The sequence below is a fragment of the Perognathus longimembris genome, chromosome 2, assembly GCF_023159225.1.
Source record: "Perognathus longimembris pacificus isolate PPM17 chromosome 2, ASM2315922v1, whole genome shotgun sequence".
NCBI classification, from domain to species: Eukaryota; Metazoa; Chordata; class Mammalia; order Rodentia; family Heteromyidae; genus Perognathus; species Perognathus longimembris.
The window spans coordinates 2,161,766-2,188,036 of NC_063162.1; the positions used below are offsets into that span (position 1 = coordinate 2,161,766).

The 26,271-nt window shown below is 61.6% G+C and overlaps 1 protein-coding gene and 1 long non-coding RNA gene across 4 annotated transcripts; one reads left to right on the forward strand and one right to left on the reverse strand.

Moving 5' to 3' along the window:
• Positions 1–13,430: 13,430 nt before the first annotated feature.
• Positions 13,431–25,266, forward strand: LOC125342575. The gene is made up of 3 exons (XR_007209243.1): positions 13,431–13,441; positions 16,913–16,917; positions 25,134–25,266. It is a non-coding gene; the product is annotated as an uncharacterized LOC125342575 (long non-coding RNA).
• On the reverse strand, positions 25,199–25,929 carry LOC125342562 (ferritin light chain-like). Of its 3 annotated transcripts, none has more exons than XM_048334836.1 (2): positions 25,856–25,925; positions 25,199–25,816 (listed from the first exon to the last, which is right to left on the reverse strand). In XM_048334836.1, exon 2 carries the CDS (start codon positions 25,785–25,787, stop codon positions 25,260–25,262), a length of 528 nt encoding a protein of 175 aa, XP_048190793.1. In that variant the 5' UTR covers positions 25,788–25,816; positions 25,856–25,925; the 3' UTR covers positions 25,199–25,259. The 3 variants fall into 3 exon arrangements, with proteins under 3 accessions (XP_048190793.1, XP_048190783.1, XP_048190774.1); XM_048334826.1 differs by having other exon boundaries at positions 25,200–25,830; positions 25,873–25,925; XM_048334817.1 differs by having other exon boundaries at positions 25,206–25,825; positions 25,868–25,929.
• Between the last annotated feature and the right edge of the window lie 342 nt (positions 25,930–26,271).

Genomic DNA, 26,271 nt, shown 5'->3' on the forward strand with positions numbered 1-26,271 from the left:
CCTCCGGGAAGTATGTACGCGAGGGAGTGTCTTTCCTTCAGCCTTCGTAAGGACAGCTTTCTTTACTGCTTTATGTTTTAGAAAAATCTGTATCACTCCAGCCACAGAAGTTCAATTGTAAAGGCAAAACCTTCCCAGTAGATTAAACTGTTAAAGTCCCAGTTGCCCACATGGCCCAGGGTGGCACCCTCATTCCCAAGTTGAGTCTTCTCCCTGAGCCCCTCGAGCCCCGCTTCCACCGTCCGTCTGCCCCCCTGCCTCTTCCCTCGTGCCCTCGTGAGTCCTGCAGTGCCCGGACACACAGAGCGCAGGCTGACGGGCGACCCACGCCCACCACCTCCGCGCGTGCGTGTGCTGTTCCAGCACGGGTCCTGGGCGCGCTCACGGCACGGCAGTAAACGTGCGCGGCAGGCGTCCGAGGTGAGGCCGTGCGGTCAGCACACCGGCGGAGCGCTTGCCTAACGCCCGCAAGGGAGCCCCCGGGAGCACGAGGAGCCGAGCGGCGCGCTGCTGCAGCCCCGCAGCCCGAGGACTCGGGCCAGACGACGTCGCCCCGTCCAGCTGTGACGAGCCGGCAGTCCTCCCCTCCCAGAATGCACTCTGGCTGTGCAAGGGGAAGGAGGCGCAGGGGACACCGTGGCAGTCGGGCCTCTCGTTCGGACCCTCGAGCACCAGTCCGCAGGGAGCCAAAGGGAAAGGACCCCCGTGCTGACTGAAGTCTGAGAGCCGAGGACGGCGGCTCTCGGGGAGACTGCGCCAGCTTCGGCGGCCACTGCGGGAGCCATGCTTCCGCAAGGTCTGACTGGCTTCAGCATCGGCCCCCCGGAAGCCCACACCCAGCCCCCCGAGGAAGCCCCCGGGGCCACCTCCTCTCTGTCCCTCACCTGGAGCTCCGGGAGCCCAAGTCCTCTCCCGGCAGCACGCAGGGGCGTGGGGCTCCTCCTCTTCTCTTGGGGTCTCCAGGGCTCTCCCTCCTAGCTGCTGGTGCAGCGCCGCAGTGCAGAGGGGCAGGCACACAGGACGGCCGGCCACACTCGCCGCAGCGCCACCGGGGATGGGCACAGAGCCCTTGCCGGGGTGGACCCAAGCTCCCCATCCTCCCCAGGCCCCCCCAGCTCAGCTGGGGGGCCTCCCTCCCTCCCACCCTGAAAGCACTGTAGTCCTCCATTCACTCCCATGGCCCCTTCAGCCTCCTAGCCGGCCCTGGACCCCAGACCTGGAGGGGTGGCAAGCTTGGTCCAGTGTAAGTCACAGGGTCTGAGATACGAACACCAGGACTCAGTGTCCGAGCTGTGTACACCCAGCCTCACAGCGCCTGAGATACGAACACCAGGACTCAGAGTCCGAGCTGTGTACACCCAGCCTCACAGGGTATGAGATACGAACACCAGGACTCAGAGTCCGAGCTGTGTACACCCAGCCTCACAGCGCCTGAGATAGGAACACCAGGACTCAGTGTCCGAGCTGTGTACACCAGCCTCACAGGGTATGAGATATGAACGCCAGGACTCAGTGTCCGAGCTGTGTACACCCAGCCTCACAGGGTCTGAGATACAAACACCAGGACTCAGTATCCGAGCTGTGTACACCCAGCCTCACAGGGTCTGAGATAGGAACACCAGGACTCAGTGTCCGAGCTGTGTACACCCAGCCTCACAGCGCCTGAGATAGGAACACCAGGACTCAGTGTCCGAGCTGTGTACACCCAGCCTCACAGCGTCTGAGATGTGAACACCAGAACAACTCCTCAGTCTTCTCCTTGCTCAGAGACGGAGATTCTAGGTTCTCCCAAATTCCTGTCAGCACCTGGCTTACTCTGCACTTCACGTGTCCAGGCTAAGGACTGGAGTATGGAGGACCAATGCCTGCCACAGATGGGCCCCCAGGCCGGCCCCTCATAGAGAAGGTGACAGCCCCCACCCAGTACTTTTGCATCGAGTCCCCCGTGACAAACCTGCTGTGTACGGTTTCTTTGATATGGCTAAGTAGGTTAAAATAAAGTCGTGTGAAAAGAACCTCCTAGGATCTGTGAAACGAGGCCAAGGAAAATCAAATATGTGCTAAGACCGCGGCTCTCCCTTCAAGGGTCTGCAGCATCTGTCCAAACGGCCCTGCGTTTCCAGCCCATTACTCCGCCATCAGGAGCCCGTCCTGAAGGCTCAGCTCGCGGGGCTGCTCAGCTTTCTGGCAGCACAGCCTCAGAAGTCGTTAGGCAAAGGGTGCCGCGCGGGCAGCTCTCCTCGGCGGATCCTCCGCCGCTGGTCCTAACGCTGCGGACACCACCACAGTCGCAGCCAACCGGACGCTGCGGTCCACACGCACGCACGCCGGCACTGGAGGAGGAGAAGCAGCACTGTCCCTGTGCACATGCGGAAGAAAGGGGAGAGGGGGTGGAGGCGTGGCCGGGGTCCCCGCAGTGGGAAGGTAACGGGCTCAGAGAGACACCCTCGTCCCATGAGGCTGGAGCTGGAAACCAACATCATCCATTAGGGCCTGCAGCTTTGCCCCACAGACTGGCACCTTCCAGGGCAGTAAGCCCAGGTCTTTATCCCAAACCCACCCCATGCGTGCATACAGGTCACCCTGCCCGACAGGTGCAGTCCAGACAGTACATCATGGCCACGCTAGAGGGTCAGGGCACCGCCAAGCGGACATCGCGGCTGCTCTGGAAGGTCGGGGCACTAACAGATGGACAAATGCCATCCACTCGACACAGGACGGTGAAAGTCATCATTGCTGTTTCTCTTCTTCGGTGTCCCCCGTGCAGCTGGAGATTCCCGCTTCAGCGCAAAGAGGTAGAACAGGCCGGAATTGTGTTCGCACACGTTCACACGCAGAGCTGCAGACCCCAGTGAACACACGCCAGCCAGGTGTCCACAGGAAAACAAATGCCGCTCCTGCAGGTTTCCACAAGACACCCGCCGTGGTCCAGGCTGTGCAGCAGTGGCCGCCGCTGCCTGGGTTTTGTGGCCTGAGGTTAGAGGCGATGAGGCCAGCAGGAACGCGGCCAAGCCGGAGCCCGAGGCCTTGAGCTTGGGCTCTGGGGTCTGGCCACCCACAGAACCGCGGCCCGCAGGACTCAGGCTGCACAGGAATAACGCAACGTGGTATGGTATGAGCACAGTGGATCCGCTGACCAAGAGCATTACCCACAGTGGCCGACTGATGATAAAATACTGGCCTGCCACTGCAAACAGGAGCACACGAGAGCTCAAGCGACGCCTCCTACATCGACCTCAGAAGTTCCAGCCCCCTCACTGGTATGTTCCCAGGACCCAAGCTTCTCCCTTCCCTTCCTGACACTCAAGGACCTTTCACAGTGATCGCAGAGCAAAGGCCTGTGACCGCCGTTCATCTCCTCCTTCACGCGCTCTGCCCCGGCTGCATGCCGAACCGCATCCAACGCACCCGGGCCTGCAGGGTCTCCGTCTCCCAACGCTCGGAAGTAACGTTCCACCCGTGGACTGGAGCCCATGGCCTTTGAGGTAGAAGCGGAAGCGACACGCACACCAGGACGCATTCATTCTCGTAATTCATTGGCCCATGACAGTCAGTGTGGCCCCAGCCCACACCCAGTGTCGGATGTCATGCTCCGTTCTCTCGCGCTTCTTGCCCCACGACAATCTGAACGCGGGTTTGGGGAACCAGAAGAGCCTGAGAGGCATGTAAGAGGACGGGGGGTGGAGATGAGGGAGACGCCAGCCGTGGTAAGGGCTACGGACAGGGCGAGTGCCGGGGGGCCGGCCGTAGCTCTCCGAGCTTCGCTGAGCCTCCGGCTGTGTGAGTTTCCACATCCTCGGAGCGCCGCCTCCGTCACGAGCCGTCCCACGTAGACTCCACCCCTGGCAACCAACCCACCGCCAGCCTTCCCGCCAGCCCCCGCCGAGCCCGGCTCTCCGGGCGCCCGGCTCTGTGGAGGCTCACACCATCACCAGGCTTTCCAGCTCCGTCCCGGAGGGGAGGCGGCCGTGCCAGCCCCCACCGCGCTCCTGTGCCGTGACGGGTCAGTCACCGCACCAGAAGCAACCAGATGTCCAGACCTCCAGTCCAGCGGGAGGGCGTGGGCCGGGAGCCCTCCAGAGGCTGCCTGACCCGGAGCCGCGGCCGCGCTCCGACTCCGCCCCGGCTCCGGCTCGCCGTTCTCAGAGCGGCCATTTCCAGGCGATGCCGACGGTTGCCGCCGAGGCGGGGGAGGCCCGGGCGCCGCGAGGGCCCGGCGGCCAGCGGGGGGCGGCGCTGGTTCTCTGACATCACCAGTCTGCCGAGGGAGGCGCTTCCCCTCGGGCCAGCCGGCTGCGCTCCACCAGCCAGCTGTGCCAGCCGTGGCCCAGGGCGCCCGCCCACCCGCCCGCCCAGCAGCCCGCAGACCCCGGGCGGCCCCGGTGAGCGGGGGCGCGGCTCCCGAGCGACCCGTGGCCTCCAGCGCGTCCTTCCCGGGGAGGGCGGATGGAGCCGGGAGGCGGAAACGTCCTGCAGGCCCGCCGAGGCCAGGGAGACGATTCTCCCGGGAGACGCGAGGGAGAGGCCCGGCCGCGGGCGGGCGGGGCGGGGCAGGCCGTCCCGGGCTCTGAGGGGGCGATCAGGTCACCGTCACGCGGGACTGAGAATGCAGTCCTCTTTTCCCTGAAACGGTTCCCTTCTCCCACCTCGGCCACGACATCTGAAAGACGAGTTCCTCATCCCGTGACGCGCTGCGGTGAGCGATGTCATCACTACGAGCCGGAAGCCAGCCGGTCCCCCACACTGGAGTCGGGGACGATGGAGGACCGGAGCCGCGAGGGCCCGTGGTGCTGCCTTCTCCAGGAACGCAGGGAAGAAGCGAAGCCCCACCCCCACCGCCGGGGTCCAGGCGGGAACGGCTGCACAGCAAGTGAGACCTTCCACCCGGCCTGAGAGCCGGGCACCTCGGCGACGTCACGTGTATCCCGCGGGGCCGCAGCCCGCCCCCCCCAGCCCCGGGGAGGCTCAGGAGGACGTGCTGGGAAGGTGGGTGGGGCGGTGACGCGGCACGGCGGACCCGGGACCCGGGACCCCTGCCCGGCGCCCACTCGGTGCTTCGCGTGGAGCAAGTGTGAGCTTGTGACAGCCGAGTGTGGAAGCACAGTGAACAACCTCGGCACACCTCCTGTGCTCACAGTCAACAGCCACGCACACCTCCTGTGCTCACACACAACAGCCACGCACACCTCCTGTGCTCACAACAGCCACGGCACACCTCCTGTGCTCACAACAGTCACGCACACCTCCTGTGCTCACACACAACAGCCACGCACACCTCCTGTGCTCACACACAACAGCCACGCACACCTCCTGTGCTCACAACAGCCACGCACACCTCCTGTGCTCACAACAGCCACGGCACACCTCCTGTGCTCACAACAGTCACGCACACCTCCTGTGCTCACACACAACAGCCACGCACACCTCCTGTGCTCACACACAACAGCCACGCACACCTCCTGTGCTCACAACAGCCACGCACACCTCCTGTGCTCACAGTCAACAGCCACGCACACCTCCTGTGCTCACAACAGTCACGCACACCTCCTGTGCTCACACACAACAGTCACACACACCTCCTGTGCTCACAGTCAACAGCCACGCACACCTCCTGTGCTCACAACAGCCACGCACACCTCCTGTGCTCACAACAGCCACGCACACCTCCTGTGCTCACAGTCAACAGCCACGCACACCTCCTGTGCTCACAACAGTCACGCACACCTCCTGTGCTCACACACAACAGTCACACACACCTCCTGTGCTCACAGTCAACAGCCACGCACACCTCCTGTGCTCACAACAGTCACGCACACCTCCTGTGCTCACACACAACAGTCACACACACCTCCTGTGCTCACAACAGCCATGCACACCTCCTGTGCTCACAACAGCCACGCACACCTCCTGTGCTCACACACAACAGCCACGCACACCTCCTGTGCTCACACACAACAGTCACACACACCTCCTGTGCTCACAACAGCCACGCACACCTCCTGTGCTCACAACAGCCACGCACACCTCCTGTGCTCAAAACAGCCACGCACACCTCCTGTGCTCACACACAACAGCCACGCACACCTCCTGTGCTCACAACAGTCACGCACACCTCCTGTGCTCACACACAACAGTCACGCACACCTCCTGTGCTCACAACAGCCACGCACACCTCCTGTGCTCACAACAGCCACGCACACCTCCTGTGCTCACACACAACAGCCACGCACACCTCCTGTGCTCACACACAACAGCCACGCACACCTCCTGTGCTCACAACAGTCACGCACACCTCCTGTGCTCACACACAACAGTCACGCACACCTCCTGTGCTCACACACAACAGTCACAAACACCTCCTGTGCTCACAACAGCCACGCACACCTCCTGTGCTCACAACAGCCACGCACACCTCCTGTGCTCACACACAACAGCCACGCACACCTCCTGTGCTCACAACAGCCACGCACACCTCCTGTGCTCACGGCCGCCTCCTTCCTTCCTGCACCAGTCCCGTCGGCGAGGCCAGCTCCGCACACCCGAGCAGACCACTGCCCGTCTCCCTGACCAGCTGCGGTCACATGGCTTGTAAGTCCAGAGCACCCCAAAGCTAACCCGTGGCTCTTTTGCCCTTTCAGGCCTAATGCACTTAGAGTTGTTCTCACAGCTATGATTAAACTCAGGCACAGGGAGCGATCGTGTGAGCTGATATAGACAGCACATTCAGCCATCTATGTTTTGCTCTAAATTCGGACTCCATTAATATTCACCGAGTGGATGGATGGTGTAATGAGCAGGTCACTGCCCCAGCCTTTGTCAGCCTTCTACTTCTTTAAAAGAGACTTTGCTGAGCCAAGGTGCAGGTCAGCCCTGTGCCACTGCCCTGACCTCCACAGGGACCGAGTTCAGCACTGTGCCACTGCCCTGACCACCAAGGGGACCGAGTTCAGCCCTGCGCCACTGCCCTGACCACCAAGGGGACCGAGTTCAGCACTGTGCCACTGCCCTGACCACCAAGGGGACCGAGTTCAGCACTGTGCCACTGCCCAGATCACGACAGGTCCAGCGGGCGGCTCCCAGCTCAGGACCCTGCTGCTCCCGAGGGCCCGGGCCACGCGCTCGGAGGACTCCACGAGGCAGGGCATCGTCGGCGTGCGTCTGCGAGCACTGCTTTAGAGAATCACCGCAGGGAGAAGACACGACTGCGGCAGGTCTGCAATGAGGAAAGCAAATACTCATGTTCCGTTTGCAGTTTTTCTTAAAATACTCAACAAGCTACTAACTTCAAGTGTTCTAGCAGCCCCAATTCTGTGTCGCGTTAGTATCATCCCTCACCTTTACACATCAGCGCCTGGCAAGGTTCCACGCACAGAGGGAGGCCGGGGCGGAGGCCTCCCTCGCAGAGCTTGGGGCTGTCGGGGGTGCCCTGTGCGGCTGCGGCGTCAGCCGGCACCTGCGTGTTTCCGCCTCTGTAGCAGGCTGGCACCCTCGGCTGGGCGTGGCCGCATTGATTCGAGGGCGGAGGGACGGAGCTGGGGCTCCGGGTGCCGCGGCTCTTGCGCCGAGCCTTGAGGTCTCCAGAGCTGCACCTCTGTCACTGAAAACACTTTCCCGGCCTGTCACGCTTATTGGGTTGGAAACGGAGACAGACATTAGGGAACCGGTGAGTGGCAAGCACCTATTTTCAGAAAGCTAAAGACACTGGTGGCACTTCTTTAAGAAGCCATTCCCCCAGGAGACCCAGGTCTCTGAGAAGCAGTGACCACAGGGCAGGAGCAGCCGGCCCAGCTGCTCTGCTCTGTTAGAACGCTTCGCCTGCAAGGAGGCCCCCTCGTTCCCTATGGCACACCCGCCATCCTCCAGGGAGGCCGAAAGCCTGTCACGTTCCAGGCAGAGCGGCTCGGTGGCCAGCCTCGATGCAAACTCCCGGCGGAAACCGGGAAGATGTGCTAGAAGATAAGAGTGAGCTCTTGGGGACTCCTGAGGGGGAGAGAGGAGGAGGGGCAGCCCCTGGATGCCTTCAGAATCTGCCTTTGCCTTTGTCACTTTTGATTGGAATTGCATCCTTCCCTAGCAGCTGTGACAAAACCAGAGTCCCCAGCCCAGCCACGAGCCGACTCGCAGTGGCCTATCCAGGCTCTCTGCCAGGGGCCTTGGGTTCCACTCAGCCCCCCGCTGCTCACGGGGTGCAATTCCACAGCTAGCGAGCGCCCTGTTCCGCAGCCTGGCTGAGGCTTCTGTTGTGCGCCTTGTCTTGTGGTGGAAGTTTGGGAGGAGCCTTAGCTGCCTTGAACGTCTGCTGTGGCGCCGCCGCGGGGTGGATGCCGCCTCTAATGACACCACGGAGGGGCGCGTGCTGTTAGGGTCTCTCCACAGAACCAGCTTCCCAAAGGCGGCCACTCCAGCGGTGGGCTCCTTTCTCCCAGGAGCGGGCTGGGCTCTGGCGGCCTCTCACAGGAGGGATTTCTGCCTTCTGCCTTCTGGCCAGAGACAGGAAGGTCTTCTCTAAGTGGCCAGGGCCAGGCTGCTCAGTGTCCTGCCTCCAGGCAGACCGAAGACACAAGAGGAAGGAGCCCAGGTAGCCGTAGGACTCCAGCAGCAGAAGGGCTGTGCCATCGGGGCATAGAGAAGACTGTATGCTGGTGCACCCCAAAACTGATATGCGGAACACGTCACCCATAAAGTAGTAGCTCAGGGGGAGGAGGTGAGAGGTTGAGGATGGAGTCCTCCTGCATGGGGGCAGCGATCTTGCGAGCTCCCTCCCCTCGTGCTCCCGTGTGAGAACACAGGGAGCCCACGGCTGTCTGCGGAGGCTCGGCCCACGCTCGGCCCGACACGGCGAGGGACACGTGAAGAGACCGACGGGCATACCTGGCGCCTTACTGAGGAAAGAGGACCCCGAACCGGAAGAGGACCCGGGAGGGACCACAGCCACCAGCCCCAGAGGACCCCCAAGAAGCGGACCCAGGAGAAGCCAGGGGAGCGGCAGCCAGGGAGGGAGGGACGGAAGACCTCGTTAACGAAGGCCCCGTTCTATCTGCTCTTACTGGGCAGCGCCATCCCCCAAGACCTCTACGCAGCGCTCGACTGTGCTATTTCTGATCAATTCCATTTCCCCTTCGGATCGGAAACCCCAGCTGGCTAACACAGCACGAGGCCACCGCAGCCCAGCTAGAGGCCAGCCAAAGAGAGATGTGGATGGTAGACACTCGGGGGACAGTGCCCTTCGCGGCCCAGAGCAAAGTGATCTGTCTGAACGCCAGACAGGGGCTACCGCTCCACATTCCCAGGGAAGATCACGAACCGATGTTGGACCCCACAAGACCCTCCTTTCTGATCCTGTCAGCCATCGCTCCCCCTGAAGCACATCGGAGAAGAACTCAGAACACCTGGCGGAAGCACAGACACGTTCCTAAAGGAAGGAGTTACCCCACACACAAATAAGACCCTAAGCCTGGCCCGGTTCTCCTTCCTGGAGGAAGGTGCCCTCTCCAGAGAACCCACGGGGAGTTACCGGCCGAGAACAAGGGCCGCTCGAGTATGTGGGCGGCCCTTCCACAGCCTCACTCCAAAAGACAGCTGGACCCGACCCCAGCAGAACAGTGTCCAGGTAAAACCAGCCTTCCAAGGTGGTGAGCGCCAACAGGGAGCCCAGGAGGCCACCCCCACACGGAGTCACCGAAGGGATGCCCGACCACATAAAAGGAACCCTACCTTTGCACGTGAAGAAAGCCCTGCACTGAACGGGAGAGCAGAGGCTCGGGTGCCCTCCAGGAGAGGCCGCGCTTCCGGATGGGACCGACACAGTGGCGGGCGGGCGGGCTTCGAGCAGGGAGGAGAAGGGGGCCCCTGGCGGAAGCGCCTCCCTCGGTGGAGACGCGGGGTCCTCCTGCTCCGTGGGTCACGGGAGCCTGGGAGCGCCGGGTCGCCCTCGCCGGGCGCGGTGGAACCTTGCGAGGAGACCCTGTCCGTAACGACGGAGCCGAGGCCGCACGGACGAGCGGTGGCCTCGGGGAAGAGCGCTCACACGCTGCATCTCCGGGCTCTCCGCGTCCTCCCTGCCCGCTGTCTGTGCTTCCGCGCGTCAGCACAGAGCAGAAGGAGCCAGAGGAAAAGCGGAAAGGCCGAACCAGCCGGGCAGCTCACCCTCCTCGCCCAGCAGGATAGCTGGGGGGAGGAACTGGAAGCGAGCGGGCGTCTCTGCGGGGAGCGAGGTTGCGGGGAGCGGTGGCTTCCTCCTGCCCGCTGACCACGCACTTCTTCCTAAACCACGAAGGAACTAACGTCTAGGACAACAAGGGCAGGAAAACAAGGAGTACTTTCTAGTAAGTGCTCCTTTCCCTATTGCACAGCATAGTATTCTGTTTATGTATTTGAGAATCCAAACTGATGATTTATTAGTCAGACAGGCCCGGGTACAGGGGTGGAAACATAGTAAATAAGGGAAATGGTTACTGATGCCGGGCTCTGCCATGTTTTAAAATAACTGTTGAAGCTATTATAAATGAGGAAAACACGGCCAATGGAGCCATTCTCTATATTATTTCACTAAAACTTCCACCTTAGGTTGAAAAGTACTTATAAATATTAAATAGCTCTAAATAACCAAGGTATTGTTCCCTTGGAAGAAACGTGTGTCCCGCCCCACCTCCACCACGACGCGATGTGAGAAATGCGAAAGACTTCAACACGAAAGCCACGATGAGAAAATGACGTGCTTGCAACGAGAGACTTGGGAGTCACGGAGGACGCGTCAGTCCCCAGAGGGAGTGGACAAGCTACCTGAGCTCCCCACACACGGAAGAGCCACTTCCCAGAGGCTTTGTGGGGTCGCCTAGGGCGGTGTATTTCAGCACTGAGCACAGAGTAAACCGTTAGTAAGGAGAGAAATGGTGTCCTATTTAAAATGGAACAGAGGCCGGGCATGGGCCTTTTCTCAAAAACAAAGCAGGCACGGTGGTGCCTGCCTGTAGCCTCGTTTACTCAGAACACGGGGGTAGGGAGATCACGGTCCTAGATTGGGACGGGGGCTCCAGCGGTGGAGTACTCGTCTAGCCAGCTCGAGGCCTGGGTTCCATCCCTAGTATCGCCGATAAACAAACAGAACAACAGCCCTGGTACTTGAGACCTTGCACCCACGCGTCTTGTGGGTGCCGGCCTACGCCTGGGTCCCTCCCGTCTCCCCCAGCCCCCACGACCCTTACTCTGCACGTCCCAGACAGCCCGGTCCTGAGGCCCGCGGCGACACGCGCACTGGCATCGCGTCGTCCTTTGCTGACTGGGCACCGGCTGGCCCCTCCAGCCCCGCCCACTGTGAGCAGCGGCCTCGACCCCAGGAGGCCGAGGGAGCCCGACGGGCCTGCCACCCCGACAGGCGACGAGGCAACTCTGCACCCGGTGTCCATCGCCACGTGTGGGTTCTACCTGTCTGCTGTTCTACTAGATGTGCATCGGCGTGAGCGCACGTGGGCGCACCCCGCGTGAGCGCACCCACACGGTTCCAGATCCTGAGGCAAAGGGCAGTTCACTACGGATCCGAGTAGCCTGTGCGAAGGCATCGGGCAGAGAAGGAAGGCACTGGGCCGGGCCTCTCCGCCAGTCCACGGGGCGCCTGGGCTAGCCTGGGCTCCGCACACCCTCCTGTTTGTGGCCCCTGGGACGGCAGGCGTCAGATGCCCTCGCGTTTTCTCTGGTGGTGACTCGCAGCCCCCTTGGGCGTGGCCCCTGACTGTTCCCAGACGGTTCTCTCCTCGTTCAGCACTGCTAGAGTCGTGCGCCTCCTCACGATCCTTCTCAAGGGATTGCACAAAACCAAAAACAAACCCACCAAGTATAGTTTCCCACTTCTGGCTTAGGTATGGGATGAACAAAGACCCGGCACACCCCACTAAACGCACAACCTCCGAAGGGCGTCCGCCCTGCGTCACCACCTCCCTGAAGGGACGGCCTTCGCATACGTCTAACGTGAACACCTTCAAATCTTCACTCCCGGCTCACGGCAGTTCACACGATCAACTGATTGCTGTCAGCCCCGATGACACGTCTGCTACCCTGTGAACGCCTCACCTGGCCGCTCGAGCCAACATTCAGGCAAAGAGCGTCTCCTTCTGGCAGGAAGACTCGTCCCAAGCTACCCTTCCGTCTTCCTACTATACGACCGGAAGCAAAATGAGTGAAGCCAGCACTGGGGCGGGGCGGGATTTATGCACACAGTGCATCTTTATCAGCCGCCACCCTTCCCATCATTCTCTGCGCCCTCCACCTATACCCATCCCACCGCCTCTGAGTTCCCCGGCTCCACTGGAAACTTTTCCTTTACTCTGTACAATTGGCGATACCGTCAACACCCGACACTATCGCCTCGCTGGGAGTGGGAAGAACACAGAACACGGCCGGTTGCTCGCTCGGACGCAGGCTGTGCCCACAGCACCCTCCTGGGCCTGGGAGGTCGGGTCAAGGTCAGGCCTTCGCCTGCCACCTGACAGCAGCACCGCGTTCACTCCCTTTGTGCGGCAATACCTACCGGGGACGCCGCCCCCTCCGGGAGAGGCCCCTCCTGGCCGGGGACCCGGGGCAGCAAGGGGGCTGTCGACACTGGGACTGGCCGAGAGGGAGGCTTCCAAGCTCTGCTTCCTGGCACGTCTCAGGCTCACCGCCCTTGGCTCCACATCCCCACCCTGGCTTTCATGGAGGGGACATTTAATGAGTCATTTAATCCAGCCTCATTCTCCCATTTAGGTCGCCATCTCCGCCGGGAGCGGCAGGCCGCGTCATGCTCGAAGGCAACCGGAGAAGCTCAGTGCCCTCCCGCTGGGCACAGCCCTTCGTGGCCACTGCTGTGCCGGGCTGGGACAGAGGGGCGGCCTCGCCGGGCTGGGAAATGTCTGCAGAAACGGCTCCCGGTCTGTGTCTCCCAGAACCGCTGCGAGCGGGCTCAGGGCCGACCACGCCAGCCAGGGGGCCCAGCGACCCCAGCCTGACCCGCAGAACCCCCACCCGTACGAAGAAGGAGGGCTCCGGGAGAAACACCAATACTACCTTTGCCCCTCGTAACCCACAGCTATTGATGGGTCGGCTCACGGAAAAGCACCTGTCATTCCCCAGCAGGTAAGCTCTGCTACTACTACTACTATTATTATTATTACTAGCAGCATTTCCTGGGGGAAGTACCAACCAAATGAGAGACGTCTATGACCTATAGGCAAGTGCACGGCGAGTTGTTAGGGTGACTACGGGCTGGTGCGGGTAACTAAGAACCACTCCTCACCCCCAGCACACCAAACCTCGGGTCCTCAAGCTACAGGATCTTTCCAGGCCATGTGTGTGCACCACACACACACACACACACACACACACACAGGCACACAATACCCCCATCTAGGAAAAGCCGTAGTGAAAGCCATGCCTGCCTGTGGGTTTTCCGCCTTAGAACGCTGTTCCGGTCACTCAACGATCTGAGATAATGCGCATACGGCACTGCTGCAGAACCAGCGCAGTGAGGTCTCTTTTCCCTCATTATCCACTTCAAAACCTGTCAAAATTTTCCACAGAAATGTCAGCGTACACATTCCAGCACCCTGAAGACTCCGGGGCTCACGGGCGGCCTCTGTGGCCAGCCTCGGGCCGCGTCCCCCCCCCCCCGCCACGTCCCTCGGCCTCTGTGGCCAGCCTCGGGCCGCGTCCCCCCCCCGCCACGTCCCTCGGCCTCTGTGGCCAGCCTCGGGCCGCGTCCCCCCCCCGCCACGTCCCTCGGCCTCTGTGGCCAGCCTCGGGCCGCGTCCCCCCCCCCCCGCCACGTCCCTCGGCCTCTGAGGCCAGCCTCGGGCCGCGTCCCCCCCCGCCACGTCCCTCGGCCTCTGTGGCCAGCCTCGGGCCGCGTCCCCCCCGCCACGTCCCTCGGCCTCTGTGGCCAGCCTCGGGCCGCGTCCCCCCCCGCCACGTCCCTCGGCCTCTGTGGCCAGCCTCGGGCCGCGTCCCCCCCGCCACGTCCCTCGGCCTCTGTGGCCAGCCTCGGGCCGCATCCCCTCCCCTGCCACGTCCCCCCTCCTGCCACGTCCCTCGGCCTCTGTGGCCAGCCTCGGGCCGCGTCCCCTCCCCTGCCACGTCCCTCGGCCTCTGTGGCCAGCCTCGGGCCGCGTCCCCCCTCCTGCCATGTCCCTCGACCTCTGTGGCCAGCCTCGGGCCGCGTCCCCCCCCCGCCACGTCCCTCGGCCTCTGTGGCCAGCTTCGGGCCGCGTCCCCCCCCCCCCGCCACGTCCCTCGGCCTCTGTGGCCAGCTTCGGGCCGCGTCCCCCCCCCCCCGCCACGTCCCTGAATGCAGAGCCCGCCCTGGCAGGCTGGTGGAAGGAGCGGCCCCTCCAAGTTTCCAGCTCCAAGCTCGCGCTTTCCAGTGCATCACTCCCATTTCCCAGAGGTCGATGAACAGTCTGTGCTCTTCTCGTCGCCTCCTATTCCCGGACACAGGGGCCCCGGCGGCCCGGATGATGGAAACCTGACAAGTGGTCAAATCGAGCAAGCAGGAGCACTTTAGGAAGCGGCGGCTGAGCTCCTGCTCACAGGTCAGCCCTGCGGCGGGACAAATCGCTGACCACAGGACGGAGGCTCCATCGCGGCTAATGGGATGTGACAGAGCCATTTCCTCTCCCCGTCAGCTGCCAGACACCTGGGGCACACCGGTCCACTGGAAAGTAAGCATTAAACAGGGAAAAACAAACCTTGTCTTTGATGTGGAGATGTTTATCTTCAGATGGAGAAAAAAGCATTCACGGAAAAATAGCTTCAAAATAACACTGTGGTGGAAGTCTACTGTGATGGAAGTCTACTGTGATCCTGTAACCCAGGGGTGACCGCAATCATCCTGTCCCCTCTCCTGGGGACCAGTGCCATCTCGTCCCATCCCCTGGTGACCACTGCCATCCTGTCCCCTCCCATGGTGACCACTGCCATCCTGTCCCCTCTCCTGGGGACCACTGCCATCCTGTCCCCTCCCCTGGTGACCACTGACATCCTGTCCCCTCCCCTGGTGACCACTGTCATCCTGTCCCCTCCCCTGGTGACCGCCCTCATCCTGACCCTGCTCCTGGCTTGTCTGCACTCCCCTCCGTGTTGACATCTCAGTGTCACCGTTCGAGGTCAGCCCATGACAGGACTCTCAGCCCTGCAGGCATCTCAGGAGGTTCTCTGGTTCTGATTTCAGGCCCCACCTTGTTTCTTAGAAGATGGAAATGAGCAACTATCCACTTCTAGAAAGTTGAAGGAGGGGCTGGAATCTGGCCTAGTGATTGAGCGCTTGCCTACCATGCATGAAGCCCTGGGTTCAATTCCTCAGCACCACATACACAGAAAAGGCCAGAAGTAGCGCTGTGGCTCAAATGGTAGAGTGCTAGCTAGCTATGAGCAAAAGAAGCTCAGGGACAGTGCTCAAGCCCTGAGTTCAAGTCCCAAGAATGGTGGGGAAAAAAAGAAGAAAGGTAAAAGAGAACCAAATCAAAAGGTGAAGCTGCTGGGCCCCCAGAGTGAGCAAGTCAGCAATGGGGCTGCGGACGGGCTGGGCGGCTCTGCCCCGCCGCTCTGGCTGCCGAGGAGCGCAAACAGGCGGAGCGCAGCGCTGCTTGCGGTGTCTGCACCAGCTCCACCCTGCTGCACACACCTCTGGGGACAAGTGAAGACCGGAAGGGTTTCTGCGATGTGTCAAGTGTGGACCCTGCCCGGAAAGGGCTTCCGTGCTGAGACGCTGGCCAACGGGCAGCAGGAAGCCTGGTGCGCAGCACATGGAGACGGCGCCCCTCAACGCCGTAGGGGGCTGGAGAGAGCGGGGCGGGACAGCTGTGACAACGCTTAGAAGGAAGCCTGAGAGGGACATCAGCAGACCTCTCCCACGTGCGACCCACTGGGGACCACCGCGGGCAGAATGTCTGCAAACACAGGGAGACCCGCCTCTCAGAGCCTCACACACGCGACCCACTGGGGACCACCGTGGGCAGAATGCCTGCAAACACAGGGAGACCGGCCTCTCAGAGCCTCACACACGCGACCCACTGGAGACCACCGCGGGCAGAATGCCTGCCAACACGGGGAGACCCGCCTCTCAGAGCCTCACACACGCGACCCACTGGGGACCACCATGGGCAGAATGCCTGCAAACACGGGGAGACCCGCCTCTCAGAGCCATTCACATCACAAGTAGACCAAAACCCAGCAAGGACATGAAACACAGGGGCGACACCATCGACTAGCTTGACCTCATTGTCATTTATGGAACATTCCATCCAGTGACAGATTCTTCTCAAGATTAAATTAAGTATTCATCAATATAGGCCATAGTCTAGCCTTAAGGCGAATTTCCACCAATACTAAAGAATTAAAATCATATGAAACATGCTCTCTGACCGAAATGGAGTTAAATTAGAAATCAGTAACAGAAACATATCTGAAAAATGCCCAAATGCCAAATGAAGCAACACACTTCTTAATAACCCACGGGTCAAAGCAGAACTCATAAGGGAAATCAGAAAACATTTTAAATTTAATAAACAGGAAAATATAACCTATCGATATGTACAAAACACAACGAAAGCAGTGCTCACAGGAAAATTGTAACAGCAACTTCTGAAACTGGAACAGAAGGAAGTCTCCAACCAGCGATCAGGGCTTCCACCATCAGGAAATGCAAAAGGAGCAAGAAGAAAAAAGGTCATAAAGAGACGAGCAAGACGTCAAAGAAGCTGGAAACAGAAAAACAACACCCACGGGAAGCCCAGCGGCTGACGCGCCCTGCTGTCCTGACCTTCAGATCTGAAGTTGTGTCTGCTGCGCTGGGGCCCCCAATTCCCGAGTCTGGACCGTGGAAGGCCTGGCTGTCCTTCCACGTCCTGATGTCCTCCCAGCCATCTGCCCTCACGTGAACCGTCAGCTCTGGTCCCACTGGCTCCCTTCCCCACGCCTCTCCCCCTCCCCCAGTCTCTTCACCCCCACATCCAAACAGGAGTCGGATCCAGCTCCAGCACCTCTGCCAGCTCCCTGGCCTCTGGAGCACCTGGAGCCCCGTGAGCACTGCTCAGCTCCGAGCCCTCACCTTCTACCAACGCAACCAACGCTCTCGCCGCAGTAAAGTGGTACCCACGGCCTAGTGAGCGCCCATCGGAGTGAAGGGGCAGGATGGGAGTGGACAGAGACCGCTCAAAGCACGGTCAGCATGCAGCAACGTCACACTGCAGTGCACTGCAGCGTTCTGAGTGCCAGACTGAGAAGAAACACATGAGTAAAGAAAAATGTACCTATTTTCCTATATCCATTGCACAGTACCTATCCTCAAGCCACGGTGCAGCAATTCCTGTCCAGGGAACCCGGACATGGTGTCGATGGTTCATTTCATACCATGCTAAGACCCTCGGGTCAAAGAAAAGCCGTAAGTGATGATACCACATTTCAGAACAGCAGCTCTCAAAACAAAGCAAAGCAAAATATAAATTGCACCTAATCTCCACCCCTAACTCAAAGCTTTCATGTTTGACAAGACAACTCAGGGTATATGGTCTGTCCATCACGAGGGATCAACAAATCTGGAAAACAAATAAAACAGAGTGAAAAGTGGCAGCTTGATGACAACTACTTTCCCCGTGTTTCTGCATACCAGCTGGAGGCACCAAGCCTAAAAAGAAGACGCAAGAAAAAGTGTAGGCAGACTGGGACGGGCAGAAATCAAAACTATTGAATCCTAACCCTCTAAATAAGAGGAAGTAAGCAAATATTAGTGAGATGGAGCCTGAAAGGGGGGGAGGGAACCTCCATCTTAGTAAGATAGAAGTTTCCTCCTGGATCCCTTTGGATTTTTTATTTTCCTTTTTCTTCCCTTATTTCTCTTGTGGCAGCTTTAATTTTTGGCTCCTCTTCTCTACTTCCCTCCAGGCACCTGAAACCCGGGAGGAACGGGGCAACCGTACAAAGAACAGCAAGCACAGGACGTAGAAAAGACGGAACCAGGAACAGACATGCCCAGGGCACGCAGGAGCAGGGCACTCCAGGGCAGGAGTGCTTGGCGGCGCCTACGGGCTGCATGCCAAAAGGAAGACCTACACGCCTGGCTCCCCGAGAGGAACGCCGCGGAACAGACAACGAACCCGGTGCCCCGTCCGTCTCGCGGCGGGCCGAAGCGCTAGGAGGGGTGGCGGTGACTCTCCCTCTACCACGCCTGAGCAAGGAGAAAGTCCCGCTGCACTTTCCTGTCACCTTCTTCTCCCATCCACAGCGGCCCAGGAGAGCGGAGGGTGTGGGATGGGGATGGACTTCAGTGGGGAGAGCAGACGCCTGGGAAACCGGAGCTCCCTGACAGACCTGGACCTGCCTTAAGCCTGGGAACAAGTGGGACTTGATGGGAGCGTTTCCATAATTTAACTCCTTTATTCCTGGGAGAACCCCCTGTCATAGCCAGAGTGTGGGGGTCCCCTATAGGAAATCCAGCATCCGAGTGCCGTCTGGAACAGCCTTGGGGTGGAGTGACAAAAGAGACGGCTGTGGCCAACAGCAATGGTACGGGCTTCCTCGTAGGCTAACGTATTCCTGGGGGCGGCCAGGACACACACAGCCCGAGCTGCGCAGAGAAAAGCCTGAGCCTCACGGTTCTGTCCCCCTCGAGCTACGCTCCACCCGTTCAAAACAGGCCCCGGACGGAAACCGAGAGGGGAAGCCCTGATCTACCTCCCTGATGCGGCCCGGTGACAGCCCGTCTGAATCCACCCTACTCTCAGCGGCTGACTCGTGAGCCCCACACACCGCCAGCGCTTCCTCCCAACACCCTCGGGCCTCGGAGAGCGGAGAGCATAAGATGCTGGACAAACATCAGGCAACTAAGCCCCGGAAAGTCCTTCTCCCGCGCGGAGCATCTCAAAGGAACCTCGCTTGACTCATTTGGCTTGCGCTGGGTGGAGGCCCACACACGGCCCAGATGCCACCCCCGCTCACCCCGGAGCCTCGCAGCCGGCGGGCCTCAGGCCACAGATGCCACCCCCGCTCACCCCGGAGCCTCGCAGCCGGCGGGCCTCAGGCCACAGATGCGACATGTGGTGCGTGGCACATAGGTGGATGGGCTTTGTGGTGAGCAACGCCCTGCGGATCCCAGCGTTCTGGGCACACCAGATGCATATCTCCCAGAAGGAGGGACTCCCCAAAACATGGCTGCGTAATGGCCATCCCAATCTCCCCACGCAGCCCCGTGTGACCACGAGTGCAGAGACGAAGTCAGCGCTGAGGCTCGTTTGCCACATGTTCACCTGTGCGGCGTAGAAAGCTGACGACTGGACATTACCGGATGGATGAGCACAGCCCAGGAGCCCAGGAGCCCAGGAGGCCAGGGCCAGGAGCCCAGGAGCCCAGGGCCAGGGGCCCAGGAGCCCAGGAGGCCAGGAGCCCAGGAGGCCAGGAGCCCAGGAGCCCAGGAGCCCAGGAGGCCAGGGGGCCAGGAGCCCAGGAGCCCAGGAGCCCAGGGGGCCAGGAGCCCAGGAGCCAGGAGCCCAGGAGCCCAGGGCCCAGGAGCCCAGGAGCCCAGGGGGCCCAGGAGCCCAGGAGGAGCCCAGGGGGCCAGGGGGCCAGGAGCCCAGGAGCCCAGGGGGCCAGGAGCCCAGGAGCCCAGGAGCCCAGGGGGCCAGGAGCCCAGGAGCCCAGGGCCAGGAGCCCAGGAGCCCAGGCCAGGAGCCCAGGAGCCCAGGAGCCCAGGGGGCCAGGAGCCCAGGAGGCCAGGAGCCCAGGGGGCCAGGGCCCAGGGCCAGGAGCCCAGGAGGGGCCCAGGGGGCCAGGAGCCCAGGAGCCCAGGGGGCCAGGAGCCCAGGAGGCCAGGAGCCCAGGGGGCCCAGGGCCCAGGAGCCAGGGGCCCAGGGGGCCCAGGAGCCCAGGAGCCCAGGAGGCCAGGAGCCCAGGAGGCCAGGAGCCCAGGGGGCCCAGGAGCCCAGGGGCCCAGGAGCCCAGGAGCCCAGGAGCCCAGGAGCCCAGGGGGCCAGGAGCCCAGGGGGCCAGGAGCCCAGGAGCCCAGGGAGCCCAGGAGCCCAGGAGCCCAGGAGCCCAGGGGGCCAGGAGCCCAGGGGGCCAGGAGCCCAGGAGCCCAGGGGAGCCCAGGAGCCCAGGAGCCCAAGCCAGGAGCCCAGGAGGCCAGGAGCCCAGGAGGCCAGGAGCCCAGGAGGCCAGAGGGCCCAGCTGCTCCCGCAGAGGGGGATCTGAACTTGGTTTAACGCGGTTTGGTTTCTCACGGCAGGAGATACTTTTCTCTTTTCCTGACTGTGCTACAGTACATAATACTCAAGAAAAAAAATGTAAGTCAACAACAACAAAACAAATCCCGCGGCATTTTCGCGAATGTCTTGAGAGTTTAGCGATGCTCAACTCTCTCCCCGCTGCACGAAAGCGTCGGCTTGGCGCTCAGGAGCGCCATGGAGCGAGATGTGAATACGAGGAGCGTGCGGACACGCACAGTGCTCCTTCCTTCCCCTCCCCGGAGGAGCTCCGCCTCCTGCCACAGCCACCGCAGAAGGCCCCCGGGGGCTGGTGAAGTCGCAGCCCTCCTCCTGGAGCACGTGGGCTGGGGGTGGACGGGTGCCAGGTCAGGGCCGCCGTCGGGGCAGGAGGAGAGCCGCGGCCACGGCGCCGCCGCCTCCCCTGCCTTCTTCATGGACGGAGTCCCCAGCAGCACAGGCCGGTTCTCACGCTCGCTCCGTCCAGGATGGTCTCACCCGGGGGCTTGGGAGGGAGGCGGGAGGCCGTCAAGCAGAGCCCTTGAGAAGGGAGGCTCGGGAGGCCATGTCTGCGGTTCCTCCAGCACAGCGAGCTGCTCACGGGCCCCTGGCTGGCTCGTGGCAATGCAGATGCCCAGGCCCTGTGGCCCCGCCCCCATGCGGCTGCGTGGAGGGTCCGTGGAACCAGACATCCCCTCCCACCCGCGTGAGAACTCGGAGCCGTCGGGGCCTTCGGGATCCCCCCGCCCCCAGGGCCGCTGAAGCCAGCCGTCGCCTCCATTTGGGCCGAGCGCGCTCCCAAACCCGGGCTCCACTCTGGGACGCGGACAGAGGCGCTGACCCGGAGTGGGGAACGGGAGGCGGCGCGGAAGGAGACGGCCAGAGAGGCGCGCTCCAGCTCGGCGCCGCCGCGCTCTAGATGCCCGCAAGGAGGAAGGCAACCCAGCATTTATCCACCACCTTCTGTCCCCCGCCCCCGGAACTCCCCCACAATTCCAGGCTCCGCTGTCAGCTCGCCAAGCACGGAGATGGCCCGCCGCGCGTGCTCAGGAGGGGACGCGGCCAGCCCCACGCCAGCCGGTCTGTGGGGCTGCTGACGGCAGAGGGGGTGGGGGTGGGGAGCAGGGCACCCCCCCCCCCGCAGCTCCGCCACTGACTACAGCACACACAAGGGCAAGGCCTGGGCGTCTGGAAGACTCGCTCTCTCGCTCACGGAAGCCACGAGAGCACCGGAAGTGGCCATCCTAACCACAAGGCAAGTGTGCGCCATCCAGACTGCATGCCGGCGCAGAGGAGCGCGGGACGGGAAGGCCCCGGCTGGGCCCCGTCCTCGTCCCCGTCCCCCTCCGCCCGTCCTGCTCCGGACAGGAGCATGCCCCCCTCGGCCGGTCGGGTGGATGAGACCCTGCTCCGGTCGGGAGTGCCCCCACCCCAGCAAGTTCAGGGCCGCGGTGCCACCCAGCCCGGCCGAATGTGCTGATCGGTCTGGAGCGAATGTCCGCGATACCGAGGGCATTCTGCAGGTGGGCCGCGCTGCCCTGGTGGGCGGGGTCCGCACCTCTCGACCGCGAGGCCCCCGGGCCTGGAGAGCAAGGCCCGGAGCTGACGGCGCAAGTTGAGCTCTGTCTTCTGCGGTGCCAAGGCCGAGCCGCGAGGCCAGGTGGCTCAGCCTGGACGGGGCGGTGCCCTGCCTCCTGGATGTGGCCCGACGGCTCAAGCCCCCCTCCTCATCCCCCCCCACAGTGGGGTTTCCGAGTGGACACGGGCTCCGACAAGGGAAATATACCCGGCACTAGGAGGTTAGGGGGAAATGAAATCCCAAAGCCTAGGTAGGGCTGGCAGGGCTTCAAGTCAGTGCTAGCTCTTGGCCGGAGGGGGAGAGGGGGGACCAGGGCCTGGGAGGGGGACAGGGGACAAAGGATGCTCTGGGAACGCCACTCACCTCCAGCCACAGCCCTGGAGTAGGTCCTTGGGCCCCTCACCAGCGACGGTGGGAAAGCAGGGGTATGCACGGACCCCAACGCCATCCGCGCTGAGGGAGGGGCCTAGGAAGGGCGGAGGGGAGGAAAGGAGGCCGCGTGCAGGAAGGCCCCCCGGCCTGCGGCGACCGGGCACGGCAGACACAGGAACCGGCAGACACAAGCCGCTGTCAGAATGCACGAGCGCCCAAAGAGCGCGTGCCGACAGGCCTGGCTCGAGAGGGCGGGCAGAGCCGCGGGCTGGCCAGCCTCCCTCCGGCAGCCGGGGGCTCAGGACTCCCGCCTGGCAGGAGCTCCCTGCCTGCAGACATCCAACTAGTGCTGCTGCCCCGCAGGGCGCGCGACGGCTCAGCTCACCGTCAAAGGGTGGCGGTCACCACGCCGCCTGAGGGCGCAGACAGGAGCGTGGAGAGAGAGAAGCTGCCGGAAAGAGGGTCCCTCCGGCCAAGCCTAGAGGGGAAGAGCAGAGCAAGTGCCGCGGGAGGGGCTGGCCAGCCACGGGGCACCTTCTCCTTTGTCCCTCCCAGTGTCACTGTCAGGCGGCACTGGCCCCGTCGGGCCGGAGGATAAAATGCAGACGTGCTGGTGTGGTCCCTGCAATCCCAGCGCTGAAGAGGCAGGGCGTGTGGACGGAAGGTTCGAGGAGGCAGGGCGTGTGGACGGAAGGTTCGAGGAGGCAGGGCGTGTGGACGGGAGGTTCGAGGCCAGCCCTGAAGAGGCGAGGTTGTGTGGACGGGAGGTTCAAAGCCAGCCTGGGCTACACATGGAGACTCACACTCTGTGAATTTATTTCTTTGGTCTATCTTCCATATGGTTCAGCCCTTGTTGTCACTGTATTTCAGTTCGGTACCCTGAGTTTTGTATAGACGTTTGTCTGAATGAGGGAAGGGAAGGGGAGCAGCAAAATGCTGAGGCAAAGGGTAAAAGGCAAACCACTGCAGCAGCAACATGTACACGGCAATGTGTTGTAAACTCACTGTACAACTCAGTAGGGGGGGAGGAATTGGGGAGAAGGGAAGGTGGGAGAAAAATAAGGGAGGAGGTAACAGGTTTGACAAGAGATTCACTCACTACCTTATGTATGATGTAACTGTAACCCCTCTGTACACCACCTTGACAACAAAAGTTTAAATTTAAAAAAAAAAGTTGTAAAACCAACAGAAAGCTCAACTCTTCCCGAAGGCCTGGGTCCCATCGCAGTAGGGGCTTCTTACAATTCCACAGCAAGAAAGTGGAAGGGCACAAGGGTTTCTAGAAAGCAGACGAATCTCCTCTGGCAACTGCTCTCCGCATGAAGCTGCGGGTGACAACTCGGCGAGACTGAAGGCGGAGAATGAAGCTGCGAGCGGTCGGAAGAGGATAAAGACGGTTTGCAAAGGTGTTTGCATGGGACAGGGAGTAAATGGCATCATGACGCCACCCCTATGGCCTGCTCCTGTTGGAGGTCATGGATCCAGAATGAGTTTATTATTGACACCACCGCCCACTGCCATGAGAGATCTGAAGTGGCTCACTGTAAGAGACGCGCGTTCCGCCGACGGCCGCTGGACGGATTGGGAGAAGAGCGGAAGCGGGTTGGGAAAGAGGCTGCGCCGGGCCGGGCGAGCCGGGGCAGGACGGTGAGCCCTGAGCTTCCCGCCCGCGGGGCCGGGACGGGCGGCCGTCTCCGAGGACGCGTGTCTTCTGAGCCCGGAGCGTGGTCCGCAGCTGATTCCACGTGGGATGTTTTCCCCTATGCACCTGCTGTGAAGTCTGAACGGCCACGGGGCAGAGCTCCGGGCGGGAGGGCGGGAAGAGCACGCCCCGGATCCGACCGCGCGAGGTGCGAGGACGGTGGGGTCCTCGCACACGGGATTTCCCACCACGCACAACCACGGGCTTCTGTGGCCGCCCGCCCGCCCCTCGGCCGGGAAGGACGCCGGGACTTTCCTCCCGGCCCCTCCGCTGACCTCGCACCCTGAAGAAGGCATGGACTGACAGGAGGGGCATTCCCAGACGCTGAGGGAGAACAGCAGCCTCCTCGCCCCACCCCTGAAGACCGGGACCCACGCGGGGCGACGGTGTGTGCCTGGCAGGAGCGAGTCTCGCCCGACAGTCTCTAAGTCCTCACGCACCCGACTGACACGTGCCCGTGCCGAGCCCGCGCTCGTCTGAAGCTGGGTGTCCAGGACGCTGAGCCTTGGGCGTGCGCGGAAGGCGCCCCGCCCCGGGGGCCGGCCTCTCGCTCCCCACGGGAGCCTCTGGTGAACGCGAGGAGTCAGGACCGGGTGACTGATGGCAGCTGGAGGGTTTTCAGCGGACGGACGGACGGACGGACGGGGAAAGCTGACTGCCGTGCGATGGGAAGTGGACAGGTGTCCCCCGCTCCCCACAGCGTCTGTGGCGCGATGGGCGCCCTGACCACCCTCACCGCCTGGGGCGGCCTTGGCAGCCCCGCAGGGCCGACAACCGCCACCTTCAAGGCGCGGAAACAACGTGTTAGGAAAAAGGGAAATACCCAGGCCTCGTCTGGGAAATCACGGCAAAGTCCGCAGACTTTAGCCAACCGTAACACTCCACACGTGGAAGGTGAGCAAAAGCACTGCGAAGCGCCTCGGTTTCTCATCCCATCCCTAAGCAGCCACAAGAAGGACAGCTAACGCAGGCCTGGGAATCACTAAGTAGCCAACTGTGGATCCATTTAAACCTGCAGCTTTGAAAATCATCTTATAGACGTATATTTACTAATATAAATTTCCTTAAAGGAAAATGTTTTAGAACATGTTAGTAGGAATAAATAGATTATAAAGCCAGATTTGAGACATTTGTTCCAAGTAGGTCATAGCTAACCAGTGGTTCCACTGCAGCAAGTAGAACAAAGACGGATGATTTACAGAAGGTTTTACTTCTTTTTTTTTTTTTTTTGCTGCAAAATCTTTATTTCATCTGGTCCAAGGCTTGGGAAGGGCTCCGGGTGGTTAGTTAGGAAGTTGCCCGTGGCTAGAGGGAGAGGCTCAGGTGGAAACCCTGAAGTCACACGATGCACAGATGGCCCCCAGAGGCTGCTGGACTCCGGGGTCCTCTAGTCGTGCTTGAGGGTGAGACGGTCAAAGAGATACTCGCCCAGCCCGGCCTGAGGGGAAGCCAGCCTGCGGAGGTTGGTGAGGTGGTCCCCCATCTTCTTGATGAGCTTCACCTCTTTATCCAGGACGTGGTTCTCTAGGAAGTCACCGAGATGGGGGTCTGTGTGTGCAGAACCCAAGGCACGAAGATCCAAAATGGCTTGGTTCAGGTTCTTCTCCAGGCTCAGGGCGGCTTCCATGGCCTCCACGGTTTTCCCCGACTCATCTTCAGAAGGCTTCTGCACATCCTGGAGCAGCGCGTGGCCCCCGCGCCGGTTCTGCATCTTCAGGAGGCGGTGGGCGCCCTCACGCGTCTCCTCCGCCAGCTCGAGGAAGAAGTGGCCCGTGCCGTCCAGGGCCACGTCGTCGCCATCGACATCGTAGCCCAGAGAGAGGCAGGTGTAAGAGGCCCGCAAATGCAAGTTGACCAGTCGGTTGACAGCAGCCTCCACCCCGGTGGAATAATTCTGATGGATCTGGGAGGTCATGGCTAGTCGTCGATACAGAGCTAACCACACACACACACACACACACACACACACACACACACACACACACACACACACAAAAGCAGCGTTGGTTGGTCCTGGAAGCAGGAGACGGGCGAGAAGCTGAGGGTCAGAGGTTGTGAGTGGAAAAGAGGAGTGCCCGCGTCTGTTCCGTCCAAACACTGTTGAAGCGAGACGCAGATCCGCGGAGCTGGCGCGCGCGGCTCAGAAGGTTTCACTTCTAAAGCACTGGCGATGGTGGCTGCGGTGTCTACATGAGCAAATACCCCACAGAGAAAGTGTCCCGTGGAGTGGGGCGCTGCAGAGGCTGCTCCTGGGCAGAAGGGGCCCCGGCGCAGGCAGGGTGCTGCCTGCGGACCCGGCCTCGCCCACACCGGGACCTCAGAGGGGCACAGACGGTGCTGATCCCTGTAGCTGACAAGACGATGTTCTCCATCTGAAAAGGAAAGTTAAAATCAAAATG

What these genes read in the sequence shown, in the direction of transcription:
- LOC125342562 (XM_048334836.1), bottom strand. Translation starts at nt 25,787, where the DNA reads ATGACCTCCCAGATCCATCAGAATTATTCCACCGGGGTGGAGGCTGCT.